Here is a 20,433-nt window from a genome sequence, read left to right on the forward strand (position 1 = left end):
ACTACCACAATCAGTGTTTATTATTGTTAATAATATTATTATAATTATTACATGTATCTTGCCACCATCAATGTGTTTATTATTATTATTACATGTATCTTACCACCATCAATGTGTTTATTATTATTATTACATGTATCTTACCACCATCGAGGTGTTTATTTTTATTATTATTAATACATGTATCTTGCAACCATCAGTGCTAATTATTATTATTATTACATGTATCTTGCCACCATCAATGTGTTTATTATTATTATTACTACATGTATCTTGCGACCATCAGTGTTTATTTTTATTATTACTACATGTATCTTACCACCATCAATGTGTTTATTATTACTACAAGTATCTTACCACAATCAGTGTTTATTATTGTTAATAATAACATTATAATTATTACATGTATCTTGCCACCATCAATGTGTTTATTATTATTATTACTACATGTATCTTGCGACAATCAGTGTTTATTTTAATTATTATTACATGTATCTTGCGACCATCAATGTTTATCATTATTATTATTACATGTATCTTGCCACCATCAATGTTTATCATTATTACTACATGTATCTTGCCACAATCAGTGTTTATTATTGTTAATAATATCATTATAATTATGACATGTATCTTGCCACCATCAATGTGTTTATTATTATTATCACATGTATCTTACCACCATCAATGTATGTATTATTAATATTATTATTAATAATATTAAATGTATCTTGTCACCATCAGTTTTTTGTATTATTATTATTATTAATATTAAATGTATCTTGCCACCATCAGTGTTTATTATAGTTTTTATGACTGTTATTATTATGACATGTATCTTGCTACCATCAGTGTTTATTATTAATATTAAATGTATCTTACCACCATCGGTGTTTATTATTATTTTTATGATTGTTATTATTATTAAATGTATCTTGCCACCATCAGTGTTTATTATTAATATTAAATGTATCTTGCCACCATCAGTGTTTTTTATTATTATTATTAATATTAAATGTATCTTGCCACCATCAGTTTTTTTATTATTATTATTAATATTAAATGTATCTTGCCACCATTAGTGTTTATTCTTGTTTTTATGACTGTTATTATTATTATTACATGTATCTTGCCACCATCAGTGTTTATTATTAATATTAATATTAAATGTATCTTGCCACCATCAGTGTTTTTTATTATTGTTATTCTTACTATTATGACATGTATCTTGCCACCATCAGTGTATATTATTCATATTAAATGTATCTTACCACCATCAGTGTTTATTATTATTTGTATGACTCTTATTAATATTACATGTATCTTGCCACCATCAGTGTTTATTATTATTATTATTAATATTAAATGTATCTTGCCACCATCAGTGTTTATTATTAATATTAAATGTATCTTACCACTATCAGTGTTTATTATTTTTATGACTCTTATTATTATTACAGGTATCTTACCACCATCAGTGTTTATTATTATTTTTATGACTCTTATTATTATTACATGTATCTTACCACCATCAGTGTTTATTATTATTTTTATGACTCTTATTATTATTACATGTATCTTACCACCATCAGTGTTTATTATTATTTTTATAATTGTTATTATTATTACATGTATTTTGCCACCATCAGTGTTTCTTATTATTATTATTATTATCATTATTAATATTAAATGCATCTTACCACCATCAGTGTGCGCACAGTTCTCACTGTAAAGGCTTTGAGTCTCTACAAAAGTGCTATATAAAAACATAAAACCCTATCCGATATTATTATTACCGTAAAAGGCATAATGGAGTGTTTGCGGCTGGAACAGCTTCTGCTCTTCTCAGATGACTTTCTACAAGCGCAGTGTCCAACTGTGGACGTAAAATGGTCCAAAATGTCTTTTTAAGATGAAGAATGGAGATCAGGTTTAAGTCCCGCCTCTCTAATTGATTGATTGATTGATTGATTGATGAGCAGTGTTGTTAGTGCTGAGTGTTACTGACCTCGTTTTTGGACCCAGCCTTCCTTGACCACGTTCTGGTCGCTCATGGTGGCGTCTCAGCGTCGCCCAGGATGAGGGGGGTGCGGGGGCTGGGGCTGGGGGAGGTTCTGAGTCCGTGTGACTGCCCGACCTCCAAACAGACTCCGCCCACTTTGGCCCGACCCCTTCAAACGTCTGCTGGCGTCCTCGTCTTTCTCTCTGTGACAGTGTCCTCCTCTCCTCCTCTGTGACAGTGTCCTCCTCTCCTCCTCTGTGACAGTGTCCTCCTCTCCTCCTCTGTGACAGTGTCCTCCTCTCCTCCTCTGTGACAGTGTCCTCCTCTCCTCCTCTGTGACAGTGTCCTCCTCTCCTCCTCTGTGACAGTGTCCTCCGTCCCTGTGACAGTGTCCTCCTCTCCTCCTCTGTGACAGTGTCCTCCTCTCCTCCTCTGTTACAGTGTCCTCCTCTGTGACAGTGTCTTCCTCTCCGACAGTGTCCTCCTCTCCTCCTCTGTTACAGTGTCCTCCTCTGTGACAGTGTCTTCCTCTCCGACAGTGTCCTCCTCTCCTCCTCTGTGACAGTGTCCTCCTCTCCTCCTCTGTGACAGTGTCCTGCGTCCCTGTGACAGTGTCCTCCTCTCCTGTGACAGTGTCCTCCTCTCCTCCTCCTCTGTTACAGTGTCCTCCTCTGTGACAGTGTCTTTCTCTGTGACAGTGTCTTCCTCTCCGACAGTGTCCTCCTGTCCTCCTCTGTGACAGTGTCCTCCTCTCCTCCTCTGTGACAGTGTCCTCCTCTCCTCCTCTGTGACAGTGTCCTGCGTCCCTGTGACAGTGTCCTCCTCTCCTGTGACAGTGTCCTCCTCTCCTCCTCCTCTGTTACAGTGTCCTCCTCTGTGACAGTGTCTTTCTCTGTGACAGTGTCTTCCTCTCCGACAGTGTCCTCCTGTCCTCCTCTGTGACAGTGTCCTCCTCTCCTCCTCTGTGACAGTGTCCTCCTCTCCTCCTCTGTTACAGTGTCCTCCTCTCCTCCTCTGTGACAGTGTCCTCCTCTCCTGTGACAGTGTCCTCCTCTCCTGTGACAGTGTCCTCCGTCCCTGTGACAGTGTCCTCCTCTCCTGTGACAGTGTCCTCCTCTCCTGTGACAGTGTCCTCCGTCCCTGTGACAGTGTCCTCCTCTCCTCCTCCGGCGGTGTTCAGACACTGTGATGGTGACTCAGCCTGCCAACAAACGTCACACAATTGTTTCTTTTCCTCCAGCAGCCAAAACACACTTCCTTCTTTTCTTCCCTCGCCCTGTCTTCACGTTTCCTCACCACGTTCACTAATCTGCCTCCTTACCTCGTGTCCTGCTTCCTCACCTCCGTCACATTCTTCCCTCCCTTTCACTTTCCTGCATCTCTCTTTCCTTCCTTCCTCGCTTACTCCTTCTTCCCCCCCTGCGGCTAACATTTCTAACAATGTGCTGCCAACTTTATGCTAACAAGAGCTAACATACGGCTAACATGGCGCAAATGTTTGGGAAAGATTGTGCCAGACGGCTGCCAACATGATGCCAAAGTGCTGCTACATGTCTGCAGAGGTGGGTAGTAACGCGCTACATTTACTCCGTTACATCTACTTGAGTAACTTTTGGGATAAATTGTACTTCTAAGAGTAGTTTTAATGCAACATACTTTTACATACTTGCCAACCCTCCCCTTTTTAGCGGGAGAATCCCGGTATTCAGCGCCTCTCCCGACAACCTCCCGGCAGAGATTTTCTCCCGACAAACTCCCGGTATTCAGCCGGAGCTGGAGGCCACGCCCCCTCCAGCTCAATGCGTACCTGAGACTGAGTGGGGACAGCCTGTTCTCACGTCCGCTTTCCCACAATATTAACAGCTTGCCTGCCCAATGACGTCATAACATCTAGGGCTTTTAGAGAGTAGAGTGCACAACTGCGCACACAACAAGGAGATGTTCGAAGGGGAAGGTGTATGTTGCCTGTAAATATGTAGAACAGACTTCTCCATTGAACACGGTGGCCGAAATGATATACTCATCATGAACGGAGAAGTTAAACAGGACAATACTGCCATCTAATGGATAGCCACTGGAACACTGAAATTCAAGTATTTCTTTTATGTAAATAAATATATATATATATATATATATATATATATATATATATACATATGTATATAGCTAGAATTCACTAAAAGTCAAGTATTTCTTTTATGTAAATAAAACAAATATATATATAGCTAGAATTCACTGAAAGTCAAGTATTTCATACATACATATATACATACATATATATATACATACATATATATATATATACATACATATATATATATATATATATATATATATACATATATATATATATACATATATATATATACATATATATATATATACATATATATATATATATATATATATATATATATATACATATATATATATATATATATATATATATATATATATGAAATACTCGAGTTGGTGAATTCTAGCTGTAAATAACCACGCCCCCCCCCACTTTTACTTGAGTAAAATTTATGGAGAAGAAACGCTACTTTTACTCCGCTCCATTTATCTACATTCAGCTCGCTACTCGCTACTGATTTTTATCCATCTGTTGATGCACGCTTTGTTTGTTTTGGTTTGTCCGACAGACCTTCAAAGTAGGATCTATCGCATGCCTGCGTTTCACCAATCAAATGCACTCACTGGTGACGTTTGACTCCGTTTCACCAATCAAACACAGCCAGGCGGTCACATGATTAACTGCACATAAAGTTTCAGCGGCAAAACAACAACAATCTTCAGCTTACATGAACTCAACGTCAAATTTGAGGAAGCACATGGCGGTAAGTAACATTAGTAGATATTTTGGCTGTCACCTTAGGCTGATGTTAGCTTCCCTGCTATGAATCACTGTAGGGCTGCAACTAACGATTGATAATCGATTAATCTGTCGATTATTACTTCGATTAATCGATTGGTAATCGGATAAAAGAGACAAACTACATTTCTATCCTTTCCAGTATTTTATTGGGGGAAAAAACAGCATACTGGCACCATACTTATTTTGATTATTGTTTCTCAGCTGTTTGTACATGTTGCAGTTTATAAATAAAGATTTTAAAAAAAAAAAAAAAATTTTTTTTTTTTTAAATCCTCTGCGCATGCGCATAGCATAGATCCAACGAATCGATGACTAAATTAATCGGCAGCTATTTTTATAATCGATTTTAATGGATTTAATCAATTAGTTGTTGCAGCCCTAAATCACTGTCGAATGTACATGGTGTGGGGACATTTATTAACGCACTGCAGCCTCATAGACAGACAGAGACACACACACACACACACACACACACACGCACAGTCGCACACACACTCGCGCATGCATAGAAACACCAATCAGAAGTGCACAGTGTGTTCCCAGGTGCAGCCCACACCTATCAGTTTATGGTTTGCGTAAAGGCTAACTTGTTATTTTCCTTTGTAATTTCTGCCTACTGAGCCTATGGTGCTGTTAATTTATTGTGGCTCAATTTGCCTTCATTTTTTTATGTTAATGTATTATTATTTAATATATATTATTGTTTTAGTTGCTTAAGGGATATTCCTGGCTCTGAATTTGCTCATTGCTATTTTTGTGCATTATTTGTTGCCGTCACCATAAAACAAACAGGTTACTCCTCAGTTACTCAGTACTTGAGTAGTTTTTTCACAACATACTTTTTACTTTTACTCAAGTAAATATTTGGGTGACTACTCCTTACTTTTACTTGAGTAATAAATCTCTAAAGCAGTGGTTCTTAACCTGGGTTCGATCGAACCCTAGGGGTTCGGTGAGTCGGCCTCAGGGGCTCGGCGGAGCCTCCACCGCGGAGGTCAAGACACACCCGACTCATCGTGTAAATAAAAACTTCTCTCTATCGGCGTATTATGGACACCACCAAACAATGTTCTCTCTAATTTTCTATCTGATTTGCAAGTGTGTCATTTGTTGTGAGTTCCTGCACTGTGTTGGTTTTGTTCTTTGAACAAGGTGATGTTCATGCACGGTTCATTTTGTGCACAAGTAAAAAAAACATATAAAAGTATAAAAGTAGGGTATAAAAGTAGATTCCATGAAATGCTCAGTCATTCACAAACAAGGATGGGGCGAGGGTCACCACTTTGTCAACAAATGCGTGAGTAAAAATTGTTGAACAGTTTAAGAAAAACCTTTCTCAACCAGCTATTGCAAGGAATTTAGGGATTTCACCATCTACGGTCAACAAAGGGTTCAGAGAATGTGGAGAAATCACTGCACGTAAGCAGCTAAGCCCGTGACCTTCCATCCCTCAGGCGGTACTGCATCAACAAGCGACATCAGTGTGTAAAGGATATCACCACATGGGCTCAGGAACACTTCAGAAACCCACTGTCAGTAACTACAGTTGGTCGCTACATCTGTAAGTGCAAGTTAAAACTCTCCTATGGAAGGCGAAAACCGTTTATCAACAACACCCAGAAACGCCGTTGGCTTCGCTGGGCCTGAGCTCATCTAAGATGGACTGATACGAAGTGGAAAAGTGTTCTGTGGTCTGCCGAGTCCACATTTCAAATTGTTTTTGGAAACTGTGGACGTCGTGTCCTCCGGACCAAAGAGGAAAAGAACCATCCGGATTGTTCTAGGCGCAAAGTGTAAAAGCCAGCATGTGTGATGGTATGGGGGTGTATTAGTGCCCAAGACATGGGTAACTTACACATCTGTGAAGGCACCATTAATGCTGAAAGGTACATACAGGTTTTGGAGCAACATATGTTGCCATCCAAGCAACGTTACCATGGACGCCCCTGCTTATTTCAGCAAGACAATGCCAAGCCACGTGTTACATCAACGTGGCTTCATAGTAAAAGAGTGCGGGTACTAGACTGGCCTGCCTGTAGTCCAGACCTGTCTCCCATTGAAAATGTGTGGCGCATTATGAAGCCTAAAATACCACAACGGAGACCCCGGACTGTTGAACAACTTAAGCTGTACATCAAGCAAGAATGGGAAATAATTCCACCTGAGAAGCTTCGAAAATGTGTCTCCTCAGTTCCCAAACCTTTACCGAGTGTTGTTAAAAGGAAAGGCCATGTAACACAGTGGTGAACATGCCCTTTCCCAACTACTTCGGCACGTGTTGCAGCCATGAAATTATAAGTTTTAAGTTTATGAGTTTGAACATCAAATATGTTGTCTTTGTAGTGCATTTAATTGAATATGGGTTGAAAAGGATTTGCAAATCATTGTATTCCGTTTATATTTACATCTAACACAATTTCCCAACTCATATGGAAACGGGGTTTGTACCTGAGTACAATTTCTGGCTACTCTACCCACCTCTGCATGTCTGCTAACATGTAAATATGGCAGTGCCATGTTGGCATTTTTGAGTTGATTTATTTTGGAAAACCTTGTTACATTGTTTAATGCATCCAGCGGGGCGTCACATCAAAATTAGGCATAATAATGTGTTCATTCCACGACTGTATATATCGGTATCGGTTCATATCGGAATCGGTAATTAAGAGTTGGACAATATCGGAATATCGGATATCGACAAAAAAAACATTATCGGACATCTCTAGTTTACATGTTGGGTTTTTTGTTCAGTCCTAGAAAGACTGTGACTTAAAAGTTGAATCATGGCTTTGTAGATACACTAAGACAGGGGTCACCAACCTTTTTGAAAGCAAGAGCTACTTCTTGGGTAGTGATTAATGCGAAGGCCTACCAGTTTGATACACACTTAAATAAATTGCCAGAAATAGCCAATTTGCTCAATTTACCTTTAACTCTATGTTATTATTAATAATTAATGATATTTACACTTAATTGAACGGTTTAAAAGAGAAGAAAACACGAACAAAATGACAATTAAATTTTGAAACATAGTTTATCTTCAATTTCGACTCTTTAAAATTCAAAATTCAACCGAAAAAAAGAAGAGAAAAACTAGCTAATTGGAATCTTTTTGAAAAAATTAAAAAAATAATTTATGGAACATCATTAGTAATTTTTCCTGATTAAGATTAATTTTAGAATTTTGATGACATGTTTTAAATAGGTTAAAATCCAATCTGCACTTTGTTAGAATATATAACAAATTGGACCAAGCTATATTTCTAACAAAGACAAATCATTATTTCTTCTAGATTTTCCAGAACAAAATTCTTAAAAGAAATTCAAAAGACTTTGAAATAAGATTTAAATTTGATTTCTACAGATTTTCTAGATTTGCCAGAATAATTTTTTTGAATTTTAATGATAATAAATTTGAAGAAATATTTCACAAATATTCTTTGTCGAAAAAACAGAAGCTAAAATGAAGAATTAAATTAAAATGTATTTATTATTCTTTACAATAAAAAAAATAAATTTACTTAAACATTGATTTAAATTGTCAGGAAAAAAGAGGAAGGAATTTAAAAGCTAAAAAGGTATATGTGTTTAAAAATCCTAAAATCATTTTTAAGGTTGTATTTTTTCTCTAAAATTGTGTTTCTGAAAGTTATAAGAAGCAAAGTAAAAAAAATTATGAATTTATTTAAACAAGTGAAGACCAAGTCTTAAAAATATTTTCTTGGATTTTCAAATTCTATTTGAGTTTTGTCTCTCTTAGAATTAAAAATGTCGGGCAAAGCGAGACCAGCTTGCTAGTAAATAAATAAAATTTAAAAAAATAGAGGCAGCTCACTGGTAAGTGCTGCTATTTGAGCTATTTTTAGAACAGGCCAGTGGGCTACTCATCTGGTCCTTACGGGCTACCTGGTGCCCGCGGGCACCGCGTTGGTGACCCCTGCACTAAGACAAAGTGTAAGCTCATTGTGTTTTTGAAACTGCACCAATTCCCTCGGAATTTTCCACAAATTTGAAGTGTTTCGTCCAGAGGATTATCTGGGATTTGTACGTTTTCAGAATGTGCGTGTTCTATTTTTGGCCAAAGTAAAACAAAGAAAATAACTAGAGATGTCCGATAATATCGGCAGGCCGATATATGGGTTAAAATGTAATATCGGAAATTATCGGTATCTGTTTTTTATTATCAGTATCGGGTTTTTTTTTGTTTGTTTTTTTTAATTAAATCAACATAAAAAACACAAGATACACTTACAATTAGTGCACCAACCCAAAAAACCTCCCTCCCCCCATTTCTTTCTGTTATCAATATTCTGATTCCTACATTATATATCAATATATATCAATACAGTCTGCAAGGGATACAGTCCGTAAGCACACATGATTGTGCGTGCTGCTGGTCCACTAATAGTACTAACCTTTAACAGTTAATTTTACTCATTTTCATTCATTACTAGTTTCTATGTAACTGTTTTTATATTGTTGTACTTTTTTTTTTATTCAATATATTTTTTTTTTAAATTTACTTATCTTATTTTACTAATTTTTTTAAAAAGTACCTTATCTTCACCATACCTGGTTGTCCAAATTAGGCATAATAATGTGTTAATTCCACGACTGCATATATCGGTTGATATCGGTATCGGTTGATATCGGTATCGGTAATTAAAGAGTTGGACAATATCGGATATCGGCAAAAAGCCATTATCGGACATCCCTAAAAATAACCTAAAGTTGCCTTTATTTTGAAGTTATTATGCCATGATTTCACCATTTTCGGCCCACTTGAGAATAGATTTCCCTCCACGCGGCCCCCTGAGCTAAAATGAGTTTGACACCCCTAGCTAGGTATAGCTCGGTTGGTAGAGTGGCCGTGCCAGCAACTCGAGGGTTCCAGGTTCGATCCCCGCTTCCGCCATCCTAGCCGTTGTGTCCTTGGGCAAGACACTTTTACCCACCTGCTCCCAGTGCCACCCACACTGCTTTAAATGTAACTTAGATATTGGGTTTCACTATGCAAAAGCGCTTTGAGTCACGAGAGAAAAAGCGCTATATAAAGATAATTCACTTCACTCTTGCTCTAAACACACCAATAATCTTGTTAATAGATGTACATTACAACTGTGTTACAGTACATGGGACAATGCTCATGAATGGACATATCAAATGTTAATGTGCCAGATTGTAGCCAAAGGTTAATTTTTCATTCTGATTTTTTTCCTGTTTTTATCCAAATGTATGCAAATAATGCAAACATTAAAGCGGTCCCTGGTGGGGAAAAGGTTGGGGAAGCCGGATCTATGCCATGCTAATGTGTCAATGGTGGTGATGATGCGAATGAGCTTCAATTGTCTCCAGTGGCAGACATTGATCGTGCTGGCCAGTGACAACAAAAACAATGTCTGGCAGGAGCAGCCGGTGTTGACTTTTAGTGATTTGGAGGAGCCGCACACCCGCTGCCTGGCCCTCGCCGACACATAAACATATATAAATGGTAAATAAAAACAAAATACAATGATTCGCAAATCCTTTTCGACTTATATTCAATTGAATAGACTGCAAAGACAAGATATTTAACGTTCAAACTCTGTTATTTTTGGCAAATATTAGCTCATTTGGAGTTTGACGCCTGCAACCTGTTTCAAAAAAGCTGGCACAAGTGGCAAAAAAGACTGAGAAAGTTGAGGAATGCTCATCAAAGACTTATTTGGAACATCCCACAGGTGAACTGGCTAATTGGGAACAGGTGGGTGCCATGATTGGGTGTAAAAGCAGCTTCCATGAAATGCTCAGTCGTTCACAAACAAGGACGGGGCGAGGGTCACCACTTTGTCAACAAATGCTTGACAAAATTGTTTAAGAAGAACATTTCTCAACCAAGCTATTGCAAGGAATTGAGGGATTTCACCATCTACGCTCCGTAATATCATCAAAAGGTTCAGAGAATCTGGAGAAATCACTGCATGTAAGCCATGATATTACGGACCTTCAATCCCTCAGGCGGTACTGCGTCAAAAAGCGACATCGGTGTGTAAAGGACATCACCACATGGGCTCAGGAACACTTCAGAAAACCACTGTCAGTAACTACAGTCGGTCGCTACATCTGCAAGTGCAAGTTAAAACTCTACTACGCAAAAGCAAAAGCCAACGCCATTTTATCAACAACACCCAGAACGTTGAAAATCATTCTATTCTGTTTTTATTTATGATTGACACAAACAAAGTGTGAATGTGAGTGTGAATGTTGTGTATATATCTGTGTTGGCCCTGTGATGAGGTGGCGACTTGTCCAGGGTGTACCCCGCCTTCCGCCCGAATGCAGCTGAGATAGGCTCCAGCGCCCCCCGCAACCCGAAGGGAATAAGCGGTAGAAAATGGATGGATGGATGGATGGGTTCAGAGAATCTGGAGAAATCACTGCACGTGAGCGATGATTTTACGGACCTTCAATTTCTCAGGCGGTACTGCATCAAAAAGCGACATCGGTGTGTAAAGGATATCACCACATGGGCTCAGGAACACTTCAGAAAACCACTGTCAGTATCTACAGTCGGTCGCTACATCTGCAAGTGCATGTTAAAACTACTATGCAAAGCCAATGCTATTTTATCAACAACACCCAGAACTTTGAAAGGGGTTTGCAAATCATTCTATTCTGTTTTTATTTATGATTTACACAAAGTGTGAATGTGAGTGTGAATGTTGTCTGTCTATCTGTGTTGGCCCTGCGATGAGGTGGCGACTTGTCCAGGGTGTACCCCGCCTTCTGCCCGAATGCAGCTGAGATAGGCTCCAGCGCCCCCCGCAACCCCGAAGGGATTAAGCGGTAGAAAATGGATGGATGGGCTCAGAGAATCTGAAGAAATCACTGCACGTGAGCGATGATATTACGGACCTTCAATCCCTCAGGCGGTACTGCATCAAAAAGCGACATCGGTGTGTAAAGGCTATCACCACATGGGCTCAGGAACACTTCAGAAAACCACTGTCAGTAACTACAGTCGGTCGCTACATCTGCAAGTGCAAGTTAAAACTCTACTATGCAAAAGCCAATGCCATTTTATCAACAACACCCAGAATGTTGAAAATCATTCTATTCTGTTTTTATTTATGATTTACACAAACAAAGTGTGAATGTGAATGTGAGTGTGAATGTTGTCCGTCTATCTGTGTTGGCCCTGTAATGAGGTGGCGACTTGTCCAGGGTGTACCCCGCCTTCCGCCCGAATGCAGCTGAGATAGGCTCCAGCGCCCCCCTCCAGTGCAAGTTAAAACTCTACTACGCAAAAGCCAACGCCATTTTATCAACAACACCCAGAACATTGAAAAGGGTTTGCAAACCATTCTATTCTGTTTTTATTTATGATTGACACAAAGAAAGTGTGAATGTGAGTGTGAATGTTGTGTATATATCTGTGTTGGCCCTGTGATGAGGTGGCGACTTGTCCAGGGTGTACACCGCCTTCCGCCCGTATGCAGCTGAGATAGGCTCCAGCGCCCCCCGCAACCCGAAGGGAATAAGCGGTAGAAAATGGATGGATGGATGGATGGATGGGTTCAGAGAATCTGGAGAAATCACTGCACGTGAGCGATGATTTTACGGACCTTCAATCCCTCAGGCGGTACTGCATCAAAAAGCAACATCGGTGTGTAAAGGATATCGCCACATGGGCTCAGGATCACTTCAGAAAACCACCGTCAGTAACTACAGTCGGTCGCTACATCTGCAAGTGCATGTTAAAACTACTATGCAAAGCCAATGCTATTTTATCAACAACACCCAGAACTTTGAAAGGGGTTTGCAAATCATTCTATTCTGTTTTTATTTATGATTTACACAAAGTGTGAATGTGAGTGTGAATGTTGTCTGTCTATCTGTGTTGGCCCTGCAATGAGGTGGCGACTTGTCCAGGGTGTACCCCGCCTTCTGCCCAAATGCAGCTGAGATAGGCTCCAGCGCCCCCCGCAACCCCGAAGGGAATAAGCGGTAGAAAATGGATGGATGGGTTCAGAGAATCTGAAGAAATCACTGCACGTGAGCGATGATATTACGGACCTTCAATCCCTCAGGCGGTACTGCATCAAAAAGCGACATCGGTGTGTAAAAGACATCACCACATGGGCTCAGGATCACTTCAGAAAACCACCGTCAGTAACTACAGTCGGTCGCTACATCTGCAAGTGCAAGTTAAAACTCTACTATGCAAAAGCCAACGCCATTTTATCAACAACACCCAGAACGTTGAAAATCATTCTATTCTGTTTTCATTTATGATTTACACAAACAAAGTGTGAATGTGAGTGTGAATGTTGTCTGTCTATCTGTGTTGGCCCTGTGATGAGGTGGCGACTTATCCAGGGTGTACCCCGCCTTCCGCCCGAATGCAGCTGAGATAGGCTCCAGCACGCCCCCCGCGACCCCAAAAGGGACAAGCGGTAGTAAATGGATGGATGGAAGTATTAGCTTTTGTTTCAAGGGCGTGTGGTGTCGTTATGTTGTTACATAACATCCGCTTAGACGTGCTTCCGTTTGATTTCGAAAGACGGACATAAGACCAACGGAGAGGCTTTTCGGTGACCTTTAAAGGCGCATGCCGGTGTTTGGTGCAAGTGTTCCGCCGGGAGATGTTCGTGTGAACCGGGCGCGCCTTTCGGGCGAGGATGCTAGCTAGCCAGTTAGCTTAGCAGCTAGCCGGCTAAGTGGAGCGTGATGCTGCTTTCATCTCCGCGGTCACGTCGCTACATTTCTGCCGGGTTAGCCACACCGGCGCGTTGGGGCCGTGTGGGGGTGACATACCGAGGTGGCGTCGTCCATCACGGAGCCGAGCCCAGGCCTCGACTCGCCCTCCCCTCCTCTTTAGCGGCGGCAGCATCCCTCCCAAGTAGCCGACGACGAAGCTAGCGGGCTAGCCAGCGAGCTAAACCCCGCTCCAAACACCCCCGAAAGCCGCCGTCTGCTCCCCGTCAGGCGGCCACACAAAGAGCCGGTGCTCGCCCTCACGTCACACCGCCTAACGAGCTCACCTGGCGGCGGGAGATTGACGGGGATGCCCCCCCTTCTCCTCCTCCTCCTCCTCCTCCTCGACGGCCACTGGAGCATCCAACGGTTCCCCCTCAGCGGCGGGAGCGGCGGGCGGGCGGGTCCATGGTAGTCCGGACCGCGGGAAGCCGAAGCAATGGAGGTTTTTTTGGGGCGTCCCAGACAGACAAGACAAGAGCCGCGAGTGTTCCTCCTCTGTTCCGCCACCACAAGTCGCTGGGCTGTCACGTGACGTCACGAACCAGCCAGATCTGACCGGAAAGCTGCTGACGCCTTCGTGGTCCGTCGGACATACGCGCTCTCGCCTCACCAGTAGGGCGGAGACGTGCTTATTTTGTCGAAACGCGGGACAACAAAGCTTACTTTAGATATCTACAATCATATCAACTTTATCTACTTATAGTACTAATAATATCTTCCAAACAAGCTGGTTTAAAAAAAAAATTGGACGAAAGGGAAACATACCGGCTTGATGTAGTTGAGTTGAATGGAGGTGTGAGTGTGGGATTTACGGAGTGGCCATGAAGGCGGCATCTCTCTCCTCATGGCATCCAGCTTTTGTTGGTCCCTGCCTTTTGTTGTCTCCTCCCTGTCTCCGTCTTACGTGTCCATGTCTCTCCTGCCCTCCGTCTGCCACCTTCCCTCCGTCCCCCCTTCACTCCTTCACTCCATCAGCGCTCGTTTGGATGACGATGGCAAACTTTCAACGCAATAATGTGCACGTCCTGACGTCATGACCACACTTGATTATTATTTCATTCATCAGCCTTTACAAAATCTATAGCCCCCCCTCTTCTGCCACCCCCCCCCCACTCCCATTTGAATGGATTCTTTGTTTGCAAACCTGCTGCTTATTATTCTGTTGCAGCTTTGCGTGCATTAATTCATCACTCACTTTTCCTCGCAGCGTTTACAATGTCTGCTTATTACAAACCATCAGGAAGACACTAAAAATACACACACACATACATATATATATATATATATATATATATATACATACATATATATATATATATATATATATATATATATATATATATATATATATATATATATATATATATATATATATATATATATATATATATGTATATATATATATATATATACATATATATATATATACATATATATATACATATATATATATGTATATATATATATATATATATATATATATATATATATATACATATATATATACATATATATATATATATATATATATATATATATATATATATATATATATATATATATATATATATATATATATATATATATATATATATATATATATACACACCCACATACATATATATACACATATATATAACACTTTTATCTAAAGTCCTGTCCGGGTTTTAATTTGAAGTGAAATTTGCCATTTGGTGTGCTTTGTTCTTGTATTTCTACCCTTCCTGAGACATCAACCAGGAAAAGTAGCTTCCATATGAGGAGGTGTGAACAAGTTAGGACATAAATCGTGGTCCCAACATGGGAAAACCATGGCCTCTAATAGAGAATCTCTCATTTGACAAGTGCTCCCCCTCTGGTCAACATATGACATAACAAGTGTGTGTAAAATATTGAAATGCGCCCCCTTTGGCCAAAATTAATTAAAAATGTATATAGACACATACTGTCATAATTTGAAGTAAATAATGAATATTAAAAACCAATTACAAACAAAAAAGAAATAAAACAATTAGGAAAAACCTACCTTTTTTATATTTGCATAGTATGTATATATTATTAATGTTGTAAATACAAATCTTTATATATCTAGAAAGGGTGGTCCTAAAGTGGTAGGCATTTTTCAGAGGTCTCAAGAGGGTAACAAATACAGGAATGTGTGTGTGTTCTTGTATTTCTACCCTTCTTGAGACATCAACAAGGAAAAGTAGCTTCCATATGAGGTGTGAACAAGTGATGACATAAATCATGGTCCCAATAACATTGCATCTAACAGAGAATGTCTCATTTGCTCCCCCTGCTGGTGACATCTATCAAAACGAGGGTGGTCCCAAAAAGGAGGGATTTTTCAAATTGAGGAGGGACAAGCGGTAGAAAATGGATGGATGGATGGACTGTGTGTCGGTTTTAAAAGTGCTCGCCCTCTGGCCAACATATGTTAAAATTTAAAAATAATTAAGAAAGAGAACGTCTCATTTGACAAGTGCTCCCCCTCTGGTCAACATATGAAATAACAAGTGTGTAAAATATTGAAATGCGCCCTTTTTGGCCAAAATAAATAAATAAATATGTATATAGAGACATACTGTAATAACTTGAACTAAATAATGAAAATTAAAAGCCAATTACAAAGAAAAAATAAATCAATAAAACAATTACGAAAAGCTTAAAAAAAGTGCTCCCCCTCTGGTCAACATATGAAATAACAAGTGTGTGTAAGAAATTGAAATGCGCATCCTTTGACCAAAATTTATTTAAAAAAAAAAAGTTTCATATAGAGACATACTGTAATAACTTGAAGTAAATAATGAAGATTAAAAAACAATTACAAATAAAAATAAAAAATTAACCAAAAGTTTACCTTTTTTATATTTACATAGTATGTATATCTTTTTAATGTTGTAAATACACTTATTTATATATCTAGAAAGGGTGGTCCTAAAGGGGTAGGCATTTTTCAGATGTCTCAAGAGGGTAACAAATACAAGAATGTGTGTGTGTGTGTGTGTGTGTGTGTGTGTGTGTGTGTGTGTGTGTGTGTGTTCTTGTATGTCTACCCTTCTTGAGACATCAACAAGAAACAGTAGCTTCCATATGAGGAAGTGTGAACAAGTGATGACATAAATCATGGTCCCAATAACATTGCATCTAACAGAGAATGTCTCATTTGCACCCCCTGCTGGTGACATCTATCAAAATGAGGGTGGTCCCAAAAAGGAGGGATTTTTCAAATTGAGGAGGGACAAGCGGTAGGAAATGGATGGATGGATGGACTGTGTGTCGGTTTTAAAAGTGCTCGCCCTCTGGCCAACATATGTTAAAATTTAAAATTAATTAAGAAAGAGAACGTCTCATTTGACAAGTGCTCCCCCTCTGGTCAACATATGAAATAAAAGTGTGTAAAATATTGAAATGCGCCCTTTTTGGCCAAAATTAATAAATAAATATGTATATAGAGACATACTGTAATAACTTGAAGTAAATAATGAAGATTAAAAGCCAATTACAAAGAAAAAATAAATCAATAAAACAATTACAAAAAGCTTAAAAAAAGTGCTCCCCCTCTGGTCAACATATGACATAACAAGTGTGTGTAAGAAATTGAAATGCGCATCCTTTGACCACAATTTATTTAAAAAAAAAAGTTGCATATAGAGACATACTGTAATAACTTGAAGTAAATAATGAAGATTAAAAAACAATTACAAATAAAAAATAAAAATTAACGAAAAGTTTACCTTTTTTATATTTACATAGTATGTATATATTATTAATGTTGTAAATACACTTCTTTATATATCTAGAAAGGCTGGTCCTAAAGTGGTAGGCATTTTTCAGAGGTCTCAAGAAGGTAACAAATACAAGAATATGTGTGTTCTTGTATTTCTACCCTTCTTGAGACATCAACAAGGAACAGTATCTTCCATATGAGGAGGTGTGAACAAGTGATGACATAAATCATGGTCCCAATAACATTGCATCTAATAGACAATGTCTCATTTGCACCCCTGCTGGTGACATCTATCAAAATGAGGGTGGTCCCAAAAAGGAGGGATTTTTCAAATTGAGGAGGGACAAGCGGTAGGAAATGAATGGATGGATGGATTGTGTGTCGGTTTTAAAAGCGCTCGCCATCTGGCCAACATATGTTAAAATTTAAAAATAATTAAGAAAGAGAACGTCTCATTTGACAAGTGCTCCTCCTCTGGTCAACATATGAAATAACAAGTGTGTAAAATATTGAAATGCGCCCCCTTTGGCCAAAATTAATAAATAAATGTGTATATAGAGACATACTGTTATAACTTGAAGTAAATAATGAAGATTAAAAGCCAATTACAAAGACAAAATAAATCAATAAAACAATTACGAAAAGCTTAAAAAAAGTGCTCCCCCTCTGGTCATCATATGACATAACAAGTGTGTGTAAGAAATTGAAATGCGCATCCTTTGACCAAAATTTATTTTAAAAAAAAAAGTTTCATATCGAGACATACTGTAATAAGTTGAAGTAAATAATGAAGATTAAAAAACAATTACAAATAAAAATAAAAAATTAACCAAAAGTTTACCTTTTTTATATTTACATAGTATGTATATATTTTTAATGTTGTAAATACACTTATTTATATATCTAGAAAGGCTGGTCCTAAAGAGGGAGGCATTTTTCAGAGGTTTCAAGAAGGTAACAAATACAAGAATGTGTGTGTGTGTGTGTGTTCTTGTATTTCTACCCTTCTTGAGACATCAACGAGGAACAGTAGCTTCCATATGAGGAGGTGTGAACAAGTGATGACATAAATCATGGTCCCAATAACATTGCATCTAACAGAGAATGTCTCATTTGCACCCCTGCTGGTGACATCTATCAAAATGAGGGTGGTCCCAAAAAGGAAGGATTCTTCAAATTGACTGTGTGTCGCTTTTAAAATGCTCCCCCTCTGGTCAACATACGAAATAACAAGTGTGCGTAAAAAATTAAAATTAATTAAAAAAATAAAAAATTGTATATAGAGACATACTGTAATAACTTGAAGTAAATAATGAAGATTAAAAACCAATTACAAACCAAAAAAATTAACTAAAAGTTTACCTTTTTATATTTGCATAGTATGTATATATGTGGCCCACCACATCATTTAATGTGGCCTTGGAATATTAATATGAAGTACTTTCTCTTTCCATCTCCATTCTGACTGAAAGAAATACACACTTTGTGTACTCAAATATTTGAAATCCATCCATTTTCTACCGCTTGTCCCTTTTGGGGTCGCGGGGGGTGCTGGAGCCTATCTCAGCTGCATTCGGGCTCTGGACAAGTCGCCACCTCATCGCAGGGCATATTTGAAATCGAATACTAGTAAATTGTAAATTCCCACAAAACTTTTTGTGGAAACCAAATAAAATATTTGCCTGTCTTATGAGTTCAAAGTTAGTCATCCACCTAACTTGTACACTGTAAAAATGTATTTTTAAAAATAAATAACATTTTATGATAAAAAAAATTGGCAGAATTTTACCGTAAAAAACCTTCATTTATTCATTCAGTGGTACAGTCTTCACATTTACAGTAATTTACTGTAAAAACAACAAGTGTAGATTTTACCGTGAGAAAAATGGCAGCTCAGTCGACAGAATTTTACCATGAAAAAAAGTGGTACTATTTTCCCGTTTACAGTAATTCACGGTAAAAACTGTAGATTCTTCTTGCCATCCATAGCGTTTCTACCCGTACGGATTCTTCATTCGTCACTCCAGGCAACGTTTGTAAGTTTTACAATATAACTACAACTATTCTTGCTTACTAAACCGCCCCGTGTGTGATGTCTGTAGTTGTGTTTTCAAGCATATTTGTACGTGCTATCGCAACGTAATCAAGCGAGCGTAGTTAGCATGAGCTAATATGCTAACAGGTTTACGAGTGTCTGTTTAAGTGTTGTTAACTTACAATGCCGTTCTTTTTGTATCGTTTAGCTGATTGGAGAGCTGGCTTGCGCAGCTAGTGGGTCCATGAGCATGACTTCCGTTTTGTTTGATCAGCCGTTTTACTGCCGTGTTACAGACAACGTGTTCTGTCACTGTTCTGTCAGTGTCCTGACACTGTCCCTGTCGGTATATTTTCGCATCCTGTCAGTGTCCCGTCAGTGTCTCGTCGGCGTCCTATTAGAGTCTATTAGTGTCCTGTCAGTGTGCCTTCGTCACCTGACTGAGGAGCTGACCAAAAACCGAGTCGTCCTTCTGGCAAAGTGCTGCTGGGGTGTCAAAGTCCACCACCTTCCCAGCATGCATCACCAGCACACGCTCACAGTCCATGATGGTGTTCAACCTGGTGGACACACACACACACACACGTCAGGAAACACACATTTACACACACGTTGACTTGTCAAGAAACACACACACATCAGAAAACACACTTTTACACAAACTCACACACACACACAGGTCAATAAACACACTTTAAGTCACAGATACTTTCACACACACGCACATAAACACATATTTACACACAAAAGTCAAGAAACACACATTAAGACACAAATACTTTCACACACATGCATGTAAACACACATTTTTACACACACAGGTCCAGAAACACACATTAAGACACAAATACTTTCACACACATGCACGTAAACACACGCATTTACACACAAAGGTCAAGAAACACACATTAAGTCACAGATACTTTCACACACACACACATAAACCCATATTTACACACACAGGTCAAGAAACACACAAGAAGACACAGATACTTTCACACACATGCACGTAAACACACATTTTTACACACACAGGTCAAGAAACACAC

The 20,433-nt window shown here is 38.9% G+C and overlaps 3 protein-coding genes across 4 annotated transcripts in view; all 3 read right to left on the minus strand.

Moving 5' to 3' along the window:
- Positions 1–2,298, minus strand: part of akt3b (v-akt murine thymoma viral oncogene homolog 3b) — a 31,035-nt gene extending 28,737 nt beyond the window's left edge. Inside the window, exon 1 of the mRNA XM_062026345.1 lies at positions 2,009–2,298. Within this exon, the coding sequence (XP_061882329.1) occupies positions 2,009–2,054 (46 nt within the window). The 5' untranslated portion in view covers positions 2,055–2,298. The remainder of the gene's footprint in view (positions 1–2,008) is intronic.
- Positions 2,299–2,437: 139 nt separating this feature from the next.
- Positions 2,438–14,283, minus strand: LOC133633704 (uncharacterized). Of its 2 annotated transcripts, XM_062026346.1 has the most exons (3): positions 13,677–13,885; positions 3,142–3,203; positions 2,438–2,984 (listed from the first exon to the last, which is right to left on the minus strand). In XM_062026346.1, exons 1-3 carry the CDS (start codon positions 13,692–13,694, stop codon positions 2,438–2,440), a joined length of 627 nt encoding a protein of 208 aa, XP_061882330.1. In that variant the 5' UTR covers positions 13,695–13,885. The 2 variants fall into 2 exon arrangements, 1 of the variants encoding a protein (XP_061882330.1); XR_009821814.1 differs by lacking the exons at positions 2,438–2,984; positions 13,677–13,885 and adding an exon at positions 13,904–14,283 and having other exon boundaries at positions 3,005–3,203.
- Positions 14,284–18,967: 4,684 nt separating this feature from the next.
- Positions 18,968–20,433, minus strand: part of abcc10 (ATP-binding cassette, sub-family C (CFTR/MRP), member 10) — a 47,067-nt gene continuing 45,601 nt past the window's right edge. Inside the window, exon 21 of the mRNA XM_062026344.1 lies at positions 18,968–19,944. Coding sequence (XP_061882328.1) covers positions 19,803–19,944 — 142 coding nt within the window. The 3' untranslated portion in view covers positions 18,968–19,802. The remainder of the gene's footprint in view (positions 19,945–20,433) is intronic.

This window comes from Entelurus aequoreus, linkage group LG18 (assembly GCF_033978785.1).
Source record: "Entelurus aequoreus isolate RoL-2023_Sb linkage group LG18, RoL_Eaeq_v1.1, whole genome shotgun sequence".
In the NCBI taxonomy this organism is placed as follows: Eukaryota; Metazoa; Chordata; class Actinopteri; order Syngnathiformes; family Syngnathidae; genus Entelurus; species Entelurus aequoreus.

Bases quoted from the DNA above. Each gene is read 5' to 3' on its own strand.
- LOC133633704 (XM_062026346.1), bottom strand. The intron at 2,985-3,141 runs GACGGAGGACAC...TAACAGAGGAGG, and splicing joins GAGGAGGACACTGTCACAGG to AGAGGAGGACACTGTCACAG.